Genomic DNA, 13,431 nt, shown 5'->3' with positions numbered 1-13,431 from the left:
GATGTCATCCTGCTCCGCTCGCTCTCTAGAGGAAACCCACCTGCTGACGATCACTTCCTGTGGAGACAAAACTACATCACCAAAGTGTTTCACCAGCAGGCAACCCTAAACCCCGCCCCCATTACTAGCAACTTGGTCATTGAGGCGGAGCTTCTATTCATCGAGTCACATGAGTCCTCATCAGCTCTGCTCGGCTGATTGGCTGCTCTGCTCTGGTCTCACTCTTTATTTGCAGATGGCTAACGTGGCTAACGGGTAATTGCTCTTAGTTAAGTAGCTCATGCTAACATGTTAACATCCCTGATAACAGGTTGATACGTCAGTGTTGCTGAAACAGGAGCTTTACTGACCCCTGACACTCCTCCTGAAGTGTTGATCAGTGTGATGGACGCTAATGACCTCAGCTGTTACTGAGGGGTGGAGCTGCATGAAGTTGACCTAAAAACCGAAATGTTGGGATGGAAGCAGCTCCTAACCCGGGGTTTCAGCTCCATGGCAACCACTGCTTCTACATCCATGTTCTACGGCTCATCGGGCTCTCAGGTTCAGAGGCAGCGTCTCAAAGGTCACGTGGGTCCTTCCACACTGGCTCCAGGACTGTCTCGGGGTGTGATTCAGGGTCTCGTCCTGGTGGGACACGGTCAGAACAACAGGGAGAACGACCAAGCCTCTGCATGGAATGGACCATGTAGGATCTGATGACATCAGTGTCTGAATGGTGCACATCTTGAATCTTCACAGGCCTGAAGTTTAGGAAGAGCAGAGGCTTCACTTAAAGTGTCACAGCACTGATATGTGGTCGGAGGTTTCATGTGTGTCCAATGAGGAATATCTGACCTGAAGGACATCAGCATCAACAATCCCAGGAAGTTGATTCTATTCATCTGGATGTACCGTTTTCGGTGGGAGGAGCTAACACTGGGTTCATGATCAGTTGATTTATAATGCACAGACTAACAGTCACAAAGCGAGACAGGTGCAGAAGCCGGGTACGAGTTTGGTGCCCGTTCATAGGGTCGGGGAGCTGCAGTCAGCTGAGCCTGAAGAAGTCACCTGATAATGACGGTTCTCCCACTGACTACATCCAGGTGAACAGAATCAACATTTTGGGATTTCCTCCCCTGAATGATTGAACATCAAGACACGACAGGGAGTTTGAACATTTTGTCTTCTCCTCGTCTAAAATAAGGCACGGTCATTCCAGCTCCATGTTATCCTGCTTAGAGGAGCTCCATGAGTGGTTCACGCATCTGCCTAAAGAGTGAAAGATGCCAGTTCGATGCCTTTAGAGTCAGTCATGAAAAAATGTCCCAAATGAAACATGCTGTCGCCACGGCGCCCCCTGCTGCTGTGAGCAGAAGGCATCAGCTCTGCATGAGTCACAGATCAAAATAATCCTTCTTTATCTGATCCTGTTTTAGCTGTTGGGAGCTGTTTTAGCCCCCCCCCCTATTATCGATAGTTTCAGTTCTGGTTTCTCACCTGGACCTTCAGCCTTCTCAGACACATAGGTGAGTCCAGCTCAGCCTCTGATAGGTCGGCTGGATAGATGATGTAGCACAGCATCAGCTCCTATAAGACAAACACAGGCGGTTCTCTGAGGAAACCAAGAGCAGAGAGTTCGGTCCACGCGGGATCGCTCTGATGGCGTGTACCTTCGACACGTTGGCGGTAATCCTGCTGAGAGCTGCCAGAGAACGCCACGAAAACGGGCGCAACGGTGAGGCCCTGAATGCATCGTCAACCCGTTCTATTACCACAGAGTAGCTACAGGAAGAGGATGGAGACAAAGTTATGGACCCTAAGAATAATCAGAGAGGTCAAAGGTCACGAGTTTAAAACAGAAAATATGTGAAATACTTTGAAAGCAAAGATGCTTCCCTAAGATACGCCCTCCATAGAATCACCGCTGTGTGTGTGTGTGTGTTTGCTACCTGGCGTGGTAGAAAGGTGGTCCTTTCCTGTACAACACTGAAAACAAACACAGCATGATCAGATATCACACCTGGCCAGTCATACTTTAGACTCCGCCCATGAGTTTAGGCTCCATCTCTGGGGTTCATTCACATTTTCTGACTAATAGCAACTAGAGCAGGGCGATATGGCCAAAAATATTTATCACGATATATATTTGAAAATTTGCGATAACGATATAACTGACGATATAATTGATGTGAGACAAAATACAACTCCACAACATTACTAGCGCAAACAAAACAACAACATCCATTTATTTTCACTTAAACAAGCAGCTGTTTTTATGCATTAAAGCTATGTAAAAATGTAACAGTGCAAATGCAAATTCCTTGCTGAAAGTTTGACCAAAAGGCATTTCCAGTAGAAATGTGCTGACATATCCTGAGCATAACTATGTATAATATCCACTGAAGTTAAAAAGAGCTGCTTTGCAACATTAAACTGCAGTGTGCCAAATAAAAAAGTCAAATACGTATTTTTCGGACCATAAGGTGCACGGGATTATAAGACACATTAAGCGAAACAGAGCAGTCAGATAAATCAAACTTTATTCAACTCATTCTTCTTGCTTCCTCCACTTCTGTACCATTGATTCGTTAATGCTGTATTCTCTCACAGCTGCTCTATTCCCATGTTGTTGCAGTATATTAATGACTAACCTCGTATTGTGGATGGATTATCTCAGTTGTTCTCCTGACTGAAGTTTGGTCCGTTTACAGCATCCTGCCATGCGATTGCATTTGTCTCTAACCATCAGGAACCCTCATGTTAACTTTTATCGAGTGGAAAACTGTTAGCCTTCATCCTCCAGCTTCACTGTGTTTATGCGAACATAGCTGTGTCGCTAGCGATCACGTAGCACATCATTATATACCAGCTAGCCCAACTTCAGTAACCCTACAAACGTCACTGCTGTTTAGTTTTCTGTCTTCATTTATGTTGGAAGTGATAGCAGAGCTGTACGTTTGAATCTCTCAGTCAGAACATGCTATATCATGTTTAGGTGGAAACTAGCGAGCTAACTTCCTGCTAACTTCTAACTCCGCTGAATTTAATAAATCCTGTTTTCATGGATGCCTGGATGTTAAACTTGATTGTTACACCTGGTAAATGGCCTGTAAATGGCCTGTATTTATATAGCGCTTTACTAGTCCCTAAGGACCCCAAAGCGCTTTACTTTTTTTTTTTTTGTGTGTGCGTGTTAGTCCCCATAGGGAAATAGTTCCTCTGCATTTAACCCATTCACCCAGTGAAGCAGTGGGCAGCCACCAATGCAGCGCCTGGGGAGCAGTGTGTAGGGACGGTACCTTGCTCAGGGGTACCTCAGGGTAGCCGTTCAGTGGAGTCGAACCCCCGACCTTCTGATCATGGGGCCACCACTCTACCTACTGAGCTATCCCTGCCCCATGGTGATTTACAGTGAGTCTTGGGAGGAACACGTGCAGCATCTAAAGGTTGTGTTGGCAAAGATCCAGGAGGCTGGTTTGACTCTGAATGTGAGCAAGAGTGCCTGGGCACAAGAAGAGGTGAGGTATCTAGGATACATTGTTGGCCATGGACAAATAAAGCCACAAGTTGAAAAGGTAAAGGCTATACAAACAATTCCCAGACCTAAAACCAAAAAGCAAGTGAGGTCGTTTCTGGGCTTGGTTGGCTGGTATCGGAGGTTTATTCCCCATTTCTCAACCTTGGCAGCCCCTCTTACAGATCTCACGAGAAAACACGCTTCTAAAGTGATGTGGAATGACGACTGTGAACATGCCTTCCAATGTTTAAAGAGACAGATTTCTGAAGCCCCTGTTTTGCAAAGCCCGGATTTTTCCAAACCATTTGTTGTACAGGTAGATGCCTCTAATGTTGGACTTGGAGCAGTGCTGGCTCAAGGAGAAGCTGGTGAAGAAAAACCTGTGCTTTTCTTAAGTAAGAAGCTGTTTGACAGGAAAAAAAACTATTCTACACTAGAAAAAGAAGGACTGGCAATTAAGTGGGCAATTGATTCATTGAAATATTATCTCCTTGGAAGAGAATTTATTCTTCAAACGGATCACCGATCCCTGGTGTGGATGCACTCCAAGCAACATCAGAATGCGAGGATACTGCGCTGGTGCCTAGCCCTCCAGCCATACCAGTTCACCGTCCAGCATTGTCCAGGTAAGAACAATCTTATTGCTGACTATCTTTCCCGTTTGCCGGAGATGTGTCGACCAGAAGGGGGGGGTAGTGAGTAATGTTGGGAAGCATTTAAGTAACAAAGTGTTGCAGGTTACCTTTGTGGTGGCCATCTTGTTTTCCCAGTAAAGAGGAAGCCTGCCTCAATTGCAGCTCTTTTATAGGCCAGTCTGTATTAAGAAGGTGTGTCTTTAGAGTATTTAAAGGGAGCAAGAAATGGATTGGGGGCCATTTTGAAAAGTTGCTGTCTGCATGTGCATGATGTTGGCAAGAGACAATAAAACAATTACTTTAATTGGGATGGAGGGAAGTCTGATGTTTCCCTCACCACCCCTCACTGTGTAACAGTTGGTCCAGTCATCCACCCATTCACGCACACATTCACACACTGGTGATGGCAGCTACAGTGTAGCCACAGCCACCCTGGGGCGCACTGACAGAGGCGAGGCTGCCGGACACTGGCGCCACCGGGCCCTCTGACCACCACCAGTAGGCAACGGGTGACGTGTCTTGCCCAAGGACACAACGACCGAGACTGTCCAAGCCGGGGCTCGAACCGGCAACCTTCCGATTACAAGGCAAACTCCCAACTCTTGAGCCACGATCGCCCCACCAGTAAAGCAGCAACGCTGATCATTTTATTAAAGATGAAAGAATTTAGACAGTTTTTAACTCTCAGTGATGCTGCAGCGTTCGTTTGACTTTGGGACCTGAAAGGATGGAGTTTAGGACCCAGATTATTCCCAGATTTACGAGCACCTTAGTCCGACAAATACCGCTTGCATGTTCTACAAAAAAAAAAAAAAAAAGTGCTTTGGTGGGTATCTGATGGACAAACAACAAACCAGTTCCACATCACTGAAGTGGCACCATTTTTACAAACCAATTCTGGTTCATCGGTTTTACTCAAAGATCTGCCGTGCTTTTTCGGCCATGTGCGTATGAAAACAAAGGCACTGCGCATGCGCGTTTTACCCAAATTCTATCGCGATATTTCATTTTCTTATTGTTGCCTAACATTGTACCGGTATTACCGTGAACGGTATGATATCGCCCAGCCCTAATAGCAACCCCTGCCCATGTGTTTGTGTGTTTGTCTTACTGAGGTCTACGCCATACTTGGCTCCGCCCCCTCCTTTAGGGACCCACCCCTTGCTGCGGAAGTGATGATAGACTGCATAGGAGCTGACGAAATCAGGACGCAGGGACCGAAACGTCCTCCACAGCTGCACGATGGACAGGGGTTCCTGACCAATCAGAGGTTAGTAGAGCAATAAGGTCAGAGTGGGAGGAGCTTTGAGTGAAACACATGAGGCGGAGAGAGAGAGACAGTTACCTGCTGCAGGTAGACGGACAGGCAGCCCAGACTGTAGACCAGGAAGAAGGCCTGAGGGCGACACAGACAAAGAAGCTGAACCTGTTGTGACCCCAACAGCAGCTCTGAACACCTCACTGACATCTCAGCTTGTTCAGGTGGAGCAGGAGCTCACTGCTGTCAAACCTGACGGAGCTGAGGATTGTTGGTAATGTAGGACCTGCTGTGTGTCTGACACCCCTGGAAGTAACTGAAACCTGCTTAGTGCAGCTGAAAGCCTGAAACCACACAACCTTCAGACAACCATCACCATTATCTACCTGTGGGAGTGGATGATGCTGTCATCGTGGAGGTGTCTAAATTCTTTCATCTGTAATAAAATGATCAGCGTTGCTGCTTTACCAGGTGTAACAATGAAGTTTAACATCCAGGCATCCATGAAAACAGAATTTATGAAGTTTAGCAGAGTTAGAAGTTAGCAGGAAGTTAGCTCGCTAGCTTCCACCTAAACATGATATAGCATGTTCTGACAGAGATTCAAACGTACAGCCCTGCTGTCACTTCAGACATAAATGAAGACAGAAAGCTAAGCAGCAGTTTGTAGGGTTACTGAAGTTGGGCTAGCTGGTATATGATGATGTGCTACGTGGTGGCTAGCGACACAGCTATGTTAGCATGACATAAAAACAAGAAGAAAAACAATATCTGAACACCTGAACCTGAAGTTCTACTTAAACAGCTGTTTGCTCAACTGGAAATCTCCCCCCCCCACACACACACACGTCAAACACGACTACATGAGAAAAACGGTGCATTACCTCCTCCAGACTGAGCTGCAGGTACTCGGAGAGAAAGAACGGTGTCCGCCTCACCTCCCTGACCCCGCCTCCAGTCTGCGCGTACATACACAGTGATCAGATGTTAACTCCAGCTTCCTGCGATCATTAAAACAAGGACTGTTTTTCTCTTCCACCATGAAGACCCACCTCACTGTCAGAGACCACCAGGAGGAAACCAGGACCAGGAACCAGAGGAGCAGGATCAGGATCCGAGTCAGGATCACAGTCCAAACTGGAGTCGGAGTCCTGTTCTGAGCTGGAGGTGTTCACAGAGAACTGGTTCACACAAACTAAACTGCATCATCTGAATAAACCTAGACCACCTGACTGTGCTGAGAGCCATAACACGAGGAGAAACCACACAAACTTTGGCCTGAATGCCATTGTCTGCCTGCACAGATGTTTAGACTCAAATTACTGACGATAATCGGCCAAATTCAGCCGAAGAAGCAACGACATAGTGTTTTAGTTTTAGTTTTTATTTGTCCTCTCATGTTTGTCAGGTAAAGGAAGCAGAATCTAAAATTGACTGATTTTTAAATGGACCCTGGGTGCAGTGAAACAAAACACTACCTGCAGCTTCTCTTGGCCTCCGGCTCGACCTCTGACCCCCGTCTTGACCTCTTCATCTGGGGGCTGACTCCTCCTTCTTGCTCCGGCTCCTCCTTCCCCCTTTCACCGTTCTCCTCTGCCTCCCCCTCCCCTCCCATCTGGTTCCTCACATCCTCCATTTGTATTGGCTGAGAAAGCCTGAGCAGGGTTTGATGAACAGCCTCTTCATCCCATCCCTGAGCAGACAAAGCTGACCCCACCCACTTGAGCAGCTCCTCATACCTGTGAGGTAGGAGGTGACATCACTGTGTGAGCAAACGACAACAGGAAGTGGTGTGATTAAGAATATAGACAGGAAGTGGTGTCACTAACCTGGCCTGTGAGACCACAGGTAGAAACACGCCTTCGTGTTCTGTAACAGAAACAGAGACCAGCTGACTCCAGAGAGCAGCCCTGATTGGAGGAGGCCGGAGATGATGTCATTGTGCAGGTGTAAACTCACGCTCCCATTGGTTGGAGATGCTGTGCTCCGGTCTGGATCTGGACAGAACCCCTTTACCAAAGTAACCCTGAAAAGAGCACAGGTGTTCAGCTGTCAGCACCTGGCTGCACTAAGGTGGATACAGGCAGAGCAGTGGGCGGGACTAAGCCTCTTTCCAATTTGATTGGCTGAGCTGTGAGCACACATGAATGACTGTCATCTCTGAAACCTGAGCCCTGTTTCAGTCCAGGGCGTCGCTGTGGAGGACTATAAATCCCTCAGAGTACACACTGATAATAAACTGGACTGGGTTTTAAACACCTCTGCTCTCTACAGGAAGGGCCAGAACCTCTGGGGTCCTTCAACATCTGTCTGACAATGCTCAGAATTGTCTATGAGTCTGTTGTGGTCAGTGTTATCCTCTGTGCTGTTGCATGCTGGGACAGAGGGTTGAGGGTCGCAGACACCAACAGACTCAGTAAACTGATCAGAAGGCCAGAAATGCTGTGGGGACGGAGCTGGACTCCGTTAGGGTGGTGTCTGAGAGGCAGATGTTGTCCAAGACAAAGACAATGCTGGACAATCCCTCCCACCCACTCCATGACATGCTGGCCAATCACAGGAACACGCTCAGTGGGAGACTGAGATTACCCATAATGCACCACTGAATGACACAAGAAGTCATTCCTGCCTGTGGCCATCTCTGTGCAACTCCATCTAATACACACACATGGTGGAGTAGTTACAGTGTTTGTACGTCCTCCACAGTGAAAACAACGTTTTACAGGTTAGAGTGAAAAATGTCAATCATGTATATTTAATCTCTGTAATAATCTGGATATTTATCATTGAGCTATTTGTTTAGTAGTGCAACTTCTTATTTTTTGTGACTTTGTAATATATTGTATTTAATTTATACATTTAATTTAGTTGAGTCTTTTATTGTTCTTACTCTTATTAATCAAGGATTCTGATTTAGTCATAAGTGCATCAATTCAATTTTATTTATCCAGCGCCAAATCACAACAGTCACCTCAAAGTGCTTTATATTGTACAGTAGATGTACAATAATACACACAGAGAAAAACCCAGCAATCAAATGACCCCCTATGAGCAGCACTTTGGCGACAGTGGGAAGGAAAAACTCCCTTTTAACAGGAAGAAACATCCGGCAGCAAATTGCTGATGCACCTCACACTGCACCTGCTGGTCAGGATGTGACGTCAAATTGTGCGCTTGACACCAGGACCAGCGACAAACCAACTCTATTTCAGAAAGACACAACTTGTGTCCCAGCGGCCAGTGCTCACTGGAATAATTAATTATACTGGGACCTGGAGTGGAAGAAAATTTGGACCTTACCATAGAAAACTCCTGTTAGCCAACACAGTAAAGAAAATTCCTTTTAAAATCAAATAAAAATCATTCATTGTTTTGACCCCACCAGAACTTTTCTTGTAGGATATAAAAAAGACTGATGTTAACTGTTCATTTTGTTTCCTGTCAGAAAGAAGAGATTCCTCACGTGTCTTTGTTTATGTTCTTTATCTCTCCTGGCACGATTTCTGTGCCTTTGTTGTTTCTATGATCTATTCTGACCGCTCTCTCTGTTATGGAAAAATATTGTTTTGCTTTTTTGACCCTGGAAATAAAGCAAACGAAGTTTATTTGATTCATTTACTAATCTTACTGGCTAAACCTCGTATACATCAATCCAAATTTTCTAAGGCAAACAAGGCAATATGTGCTTGTTTGATATGTTGTTTCAGCCCCAGGTTGTGTCTAACGGTCACTACACGAACCCCGTGACCGTCTGTGCCCGTGTTCTCACGCGCGGCTGTTAACTCTGCAGAGATGGGAGGGGCTCAGGTGAGGTGGGTGTGGTCAGACCTGGTCGTGGATCTTCTGGCTGTGTTCCGGATCACAGACCAGCACGTGCTGATTGAGGAGCTCTGCCTGGAAGTGGCTCCTCTCGCGCGGGCTGAGCGGCAGCGGAGCCTCGAGCTCCTCCGTGACCCGGAGGCGGCGCCGGGGAGCCCGGAAGTCCGCGTACATGTTGCCTGGGGTCGAACCGGGCCGGGACTGCGGGTTTGGCACTGCTAGTTGTTAGCCTCCGCGCGGTTTGTTTGGCTGTGGCTTCACCGAATCTCTGTCCGACAGGAACTGTCGGTCTCCTCCGTGTAGTTCCACCCCCAGTTCTTCTTCTTCTTCTTCTTCTTCTTCTTCTTTGTGTTTAATGGCGGTTGGCAACCAACGTAAAGGAGCATTACCGCCTCCTACTGTTCCGGAGTATGGGTCAGACAGTGAGTTCACAAGCTGTATCAAAAAAAAAAACAACAACCCTACGCTCTTTCATAAACACCTATAGCCTTCAGAAACCCCACCAGTTCCCTCACCTGTGCCCTGCTACCCTCCAATATATGGAGTGCCAGGACTGCCATAATGAATTAATTAAATACACCATTAAATAATTAATTAAATGTGGCAATAATTAATTAAAATTGGAATTAATTAATTAAATAAATAGTTATGACACATGTAATTAATTAATTATTGACACATTTAATTAATTATTTAATGATATATTTATTTATTTCATTTTGGCAGTCCTGGCTCTCATCATGAAATAATTTTATCTGTCAGCCTCACCCATCAAACTCAGGGGGCGGGGTTAACGCTGATCGAGTCAAAACCATTGCTTTGGCCTGGTGGCCATTGTTTCTAGCACACAACAACCGGCATGTGGAAGCTAACAGAACTGAACTTTGAAAAACCCTGTTTGTGTGTCACCAAATACCGTTTTAATATTTTTTTAGCCGAGAATGTAGTGGTTTAATCTTCATGTGTCTGGTCGGTTTGTCAAGATACAGCCTCTTTGCAAAAGTGCTTCGATGATTTCGGAGATGTCTGCCCAGTCTCACGGCAAAGCGTGGGATAGACCCGCTCGCCTCGCAAGCAATCCCACCGACAAAGCGCAGGCCCCGGTACACAGCTGTAGTAACCTCCGCTGACTTCTTTTACTGAGGTTATATTTATCGGTGTTTTATTTCCTGATGTTCTTATGTGTCCTACGAGTTTCAGTCGCCAATTCTGAATTATAACTAACATTAAAAACATTTTTAAGGAGGAGAGAGAGCAAATAAATCTGTTTAACATCTGATCTTTGGGTTTTTGTTCAGTAATCAGCGTGACCTGTGTATAAACGCATAAAAGAGATAACGTTGGTGTTTCCGTCATGTAGTAACTGCTGGCTTTAACTGTACAAAGGTTGTTCGACACTATGACACACATACAGACTTCATGATGTTCGGCTAATATTTTTATTGCGAATATTAATCATGAGGGTAAACGGCCCTGTACACCACGGAGCGAGGTCAGCATATCCACGATATCCTCAGCTCCATGAGTTAACACAAAGTTTCCCAGCTGACTAACTGCCAACTATTCCAGAGACGTGAAAATATACAGCATAAAGAAAAGTGTAAGAGACTCGGCAGCAGATTAGAATAACAGTTATATATTTAATAAATCACCAAATGAATCCAAGAAACGAGCAAACCTGTTCTGACAATTTGAGTTTGTATTCCCTCAGCTGCAGACTCGCTGCTGTTTAAATGTTTGAAAAGGAAGATTAGATATAAAAAACGTCAAACATAGACTCAGTCTGCCTTCACATTTGATATGAGGCCAGCACGTATAGTGGCTGTGTCCTGTTTTAAGATCATACATGTAAAATTGTTGTCTGACCTCCGTCGATCCAGCCGCTCAGTCCGTGGTTACCATGGTTACTGCATAAGCAGCTATAATGTTAACAGCTGGCACTGAGGAAACCTACACCAGCATGGGTGTTTATGTTTTTCATTGCAAAACAACTGTCTGAATGGTTAACTGAAGTTAACTTGGATAAATTATAGTTAAGGAGTTTCACAGATAACGCCTACGTGAGCTGTGCGACTGTTCACCTGAAATCAGCAGGCTATTACTGAAATACACGTGCTATATCATAAACTATGATATAAATAGGGAGGTCCTATTAACATGTTTAGTTTTAAAGGACACCTTCCTGCCTTTAGTCTCCTTCATGAGCAGTATTAGTTTTCTTCTAACATCCAGAAGTCTGCACGATGTGTTTCATAGTTTGTAACAAGCCTTTGACAGGTAAACATAACATGACCGAAAAAGCAAAAAAAAAAAAAAAAAGAGAGAGAGTGTTGACATAAGAAGAGAAAATGCTCTCAATTATGGAGACAGGCAAATGGTTCATTTATGTTTGATGTGTGTTTATTCCTCCCTAAATATCGTCGGTGAAGTTTGCCATGCACGTCAGATTTTCCTGCGCATTTTTTATACCTCTGCCAACAGAGAGAGAAAAAAATCACATTCTAACAGACAGCTGGTGCTTAGAATACAGTTGAATAACTATTAAAAAACATGATATTTAGATGATAGTTCAGTCTAACACATGTGCCAGTGAACCATTAAACGTCTGTGAAACTATGCAGTTATGAAACGTAACTTTAACCTCAGCCAAACCGATTTGCTCAGTTGTAAATAAAACAGCGAAGTAAACGTGACCCGACAGACAGAACCTGAGTGAATGAAGTCCAGCATTTAACCACTGAGAGCTAAAACTCAGCTGAGGTTTCAAAGCTGTGTGCCGGTGATTGGACATCAGCCGCTGATGAAGCTGCTTCGCCTATAAAGTGCTCTGTAAGGAAACAAGCTCCAGCAGCTCTGCGCTCGGGGAAAACACTATATTTACTTATCTTGTGCAGAAAAATGCGCTGACATTGCTTTATATCGAGTACCGGCTGCCCGGTTAAACTGTGACTATCACCAGGTAACGTAGGCGTGTTTCTTGAATTAGCAGCAGGTGTTAAACAGCTGACAGATGAGGAGGAGGATGCATGCAGGTAAACTGAGGGTCTGTTGAGCTGATCGCTGGTTTCGTGAGAAAAATGTCAGCTCGTTCTTTATGTTACAGAAGCACAGAGACACAAGACCAGGCGGAAAGAGACGATCGTTCGGTGAAAATGAGAATCTGCGAATGCAACATGTGGAACACGGAGAGTGGAATATGTAAACAAACCGGTTAACGTAACCCCCTGGGTGCACTCTGCATGCTGACTGTTAGCAGAGCTAGTGAAATCTCTGAAAACATCTGAGCACTTTTGCAAACATGTTCTATGTTGACAACCTGACCAGACATACGGCGCGACATTCGCGGCTAAAACACTGTTAAAAGTGTAGCTGGTGACAGAAAAACGGGGTATTTTAAAACTACACCACCACCATTGCTGCCTGTGATTTGATCTGCATTCTGGGATACCTGGCTGCCCCAAGTCTACACAAGCAATCGATTATCTAGGATCGACCTGTTTTGACTTACTTTGCACGGCAACCAATCAAATGTTAGAGAAGCTGCATGGGCAGCGTTAACCCCGCCCCCTGAGTTTGATGGGTGAGGCTGACAGATAAAATTATTTCAAGATGAGAGCCAGGCGCCATGACTGCCAAAATGAAATAAATAAATATATCATTAAATAATTAATTAAATGTGTCAATAATTAATTAAATGTGTCAATAATTAATTAAAATGTGAAATACATAAATAATTAATTAAATGTGTCAATAATTAATTAATTACATGTGTTATAACTATTTATTTAATTAATTAATTCCAATTTTAATTAATTATTGACACATTTAATTATTTATTTAATGGTGTATTTAATTAATTCATTATGGCAGTCCTGGCACTCCATAATAACACACTCTTCAGATTAAATTCCCCAATTCCCCGCTCCTTCAATCTATTCTGCAGAACTGACCTCTCCACATCATAACCCTTGCACCGCAGTATTACATGCTCTGTCTCCACCTCCTCCTGGCACACTCCACAAAGCCCCGTCCCATGTTCTCCTATCATCAGTAGTGTATTATTTAATGCACAATGTCCCAGTCTAAGCCTGGTAATGACCACCTCATCTCTCCTATTACCCCAATACAACCTACTCACTGCCACCTCCTTCTTAAGATGATACAATTGCCTGCCCGTACTCCCTGAATCCCACCGCTTCTGCCACTCCTGAACAACC

The 13,431-nt window shown here is 44.8% G+C and overlaps 1 protein-coding gene across 2 annotated transcripts; it reads right to left on the bottom strand.

The window, feature by feature from the left end:
* Positions 1–22: 22 nt before the first annotated feature.
* Positions 23–9,663, bottom strand: tsen2 (TSEN2 tRNA splicing endonuclease subunit). 2 transcript variants are annotated; one of them, XM_040040953.1, is made up of 11 exons: positions 9,224–9,654; positions 7,355–7,421; positions 7,225–7,264; positions 6,874–7,134; positions 6,448–6,556; positions 6,280–6,354; positions 5,483–5,533; positions 5,249–5,393; positions 1,935–1,971; positions 1,483–1,767; positions 23–57 (listed from the first exon to the last, which is right to left on the bottom strand). In XM_040040953.1, exons 1-10 carry the CDS (start codon positions 9,386–9,388, stop codon positions 1,566–1,568), a joined length of 1,152 nt encoding a protein of 383 aa, XP_039896887.1. In that variant the 5' UTR covers positions 9,389–9,654; the 3' UTR covers positions 23–57; positions 1,483–1,565. The 2 variants fall into 2 exon arrangements, with proteins under 2 accessions (XP_039896887.1, XP_039896888.1); XM_040040954.1 differs by lacking the exon at positions 23–57 and adding an exon at positions 5,782–5,831 and having other exon boundaries at positions 1,690–1,767; positions 9,224–9,663.
* Positions 9,664–13,431: the final 3,768 nt, after the last annotated feature.

This window comes from Simochromis diagramma, unplaced genomic scaffold (assembly GCF_900408965.1).
Source record: "Simochromis diagramma unplaced genomic scaffold, fSimDia1.1 OVJJ01000296.1, whole genome shotgun sequence".
NCBI lineage: Eukaryota > Metazoa > Chordata > Actinopteri > Cichliformes > Cichlidae > Simochromis > Simochromis diagramma.
Note: the sequence above shows the minus strand (reverse complement) of the source record. Positions and strands in the feature narration are given on the sequence as shown.

Excerpts from the sequence above, each read along its gene's own strand:
- tsen2 (XM_040040953.1), bottom strand. The coding sequence starts at position 9,388 with ATGTACGCGGACTTCCGGGCTCCCCGGCGCCGCCTCCGGGTCACGGAG. Across the intron at positions 7,265-7,354 it reads CATCTCCAACCAATGGGAGC|AACACGAAGGCGTGTTTCTA; the intron begins GTGAGTTTACAC and ends TTTCTGTTACAG. Across the intron at positions 6,557-6,873 it reads GAGGCCAAGAGAAGCTGCAG|CTCAGAACAGGACTCCGACT; the intron begins GTAGTGTTTTGT and ends GAACACCTCCAG.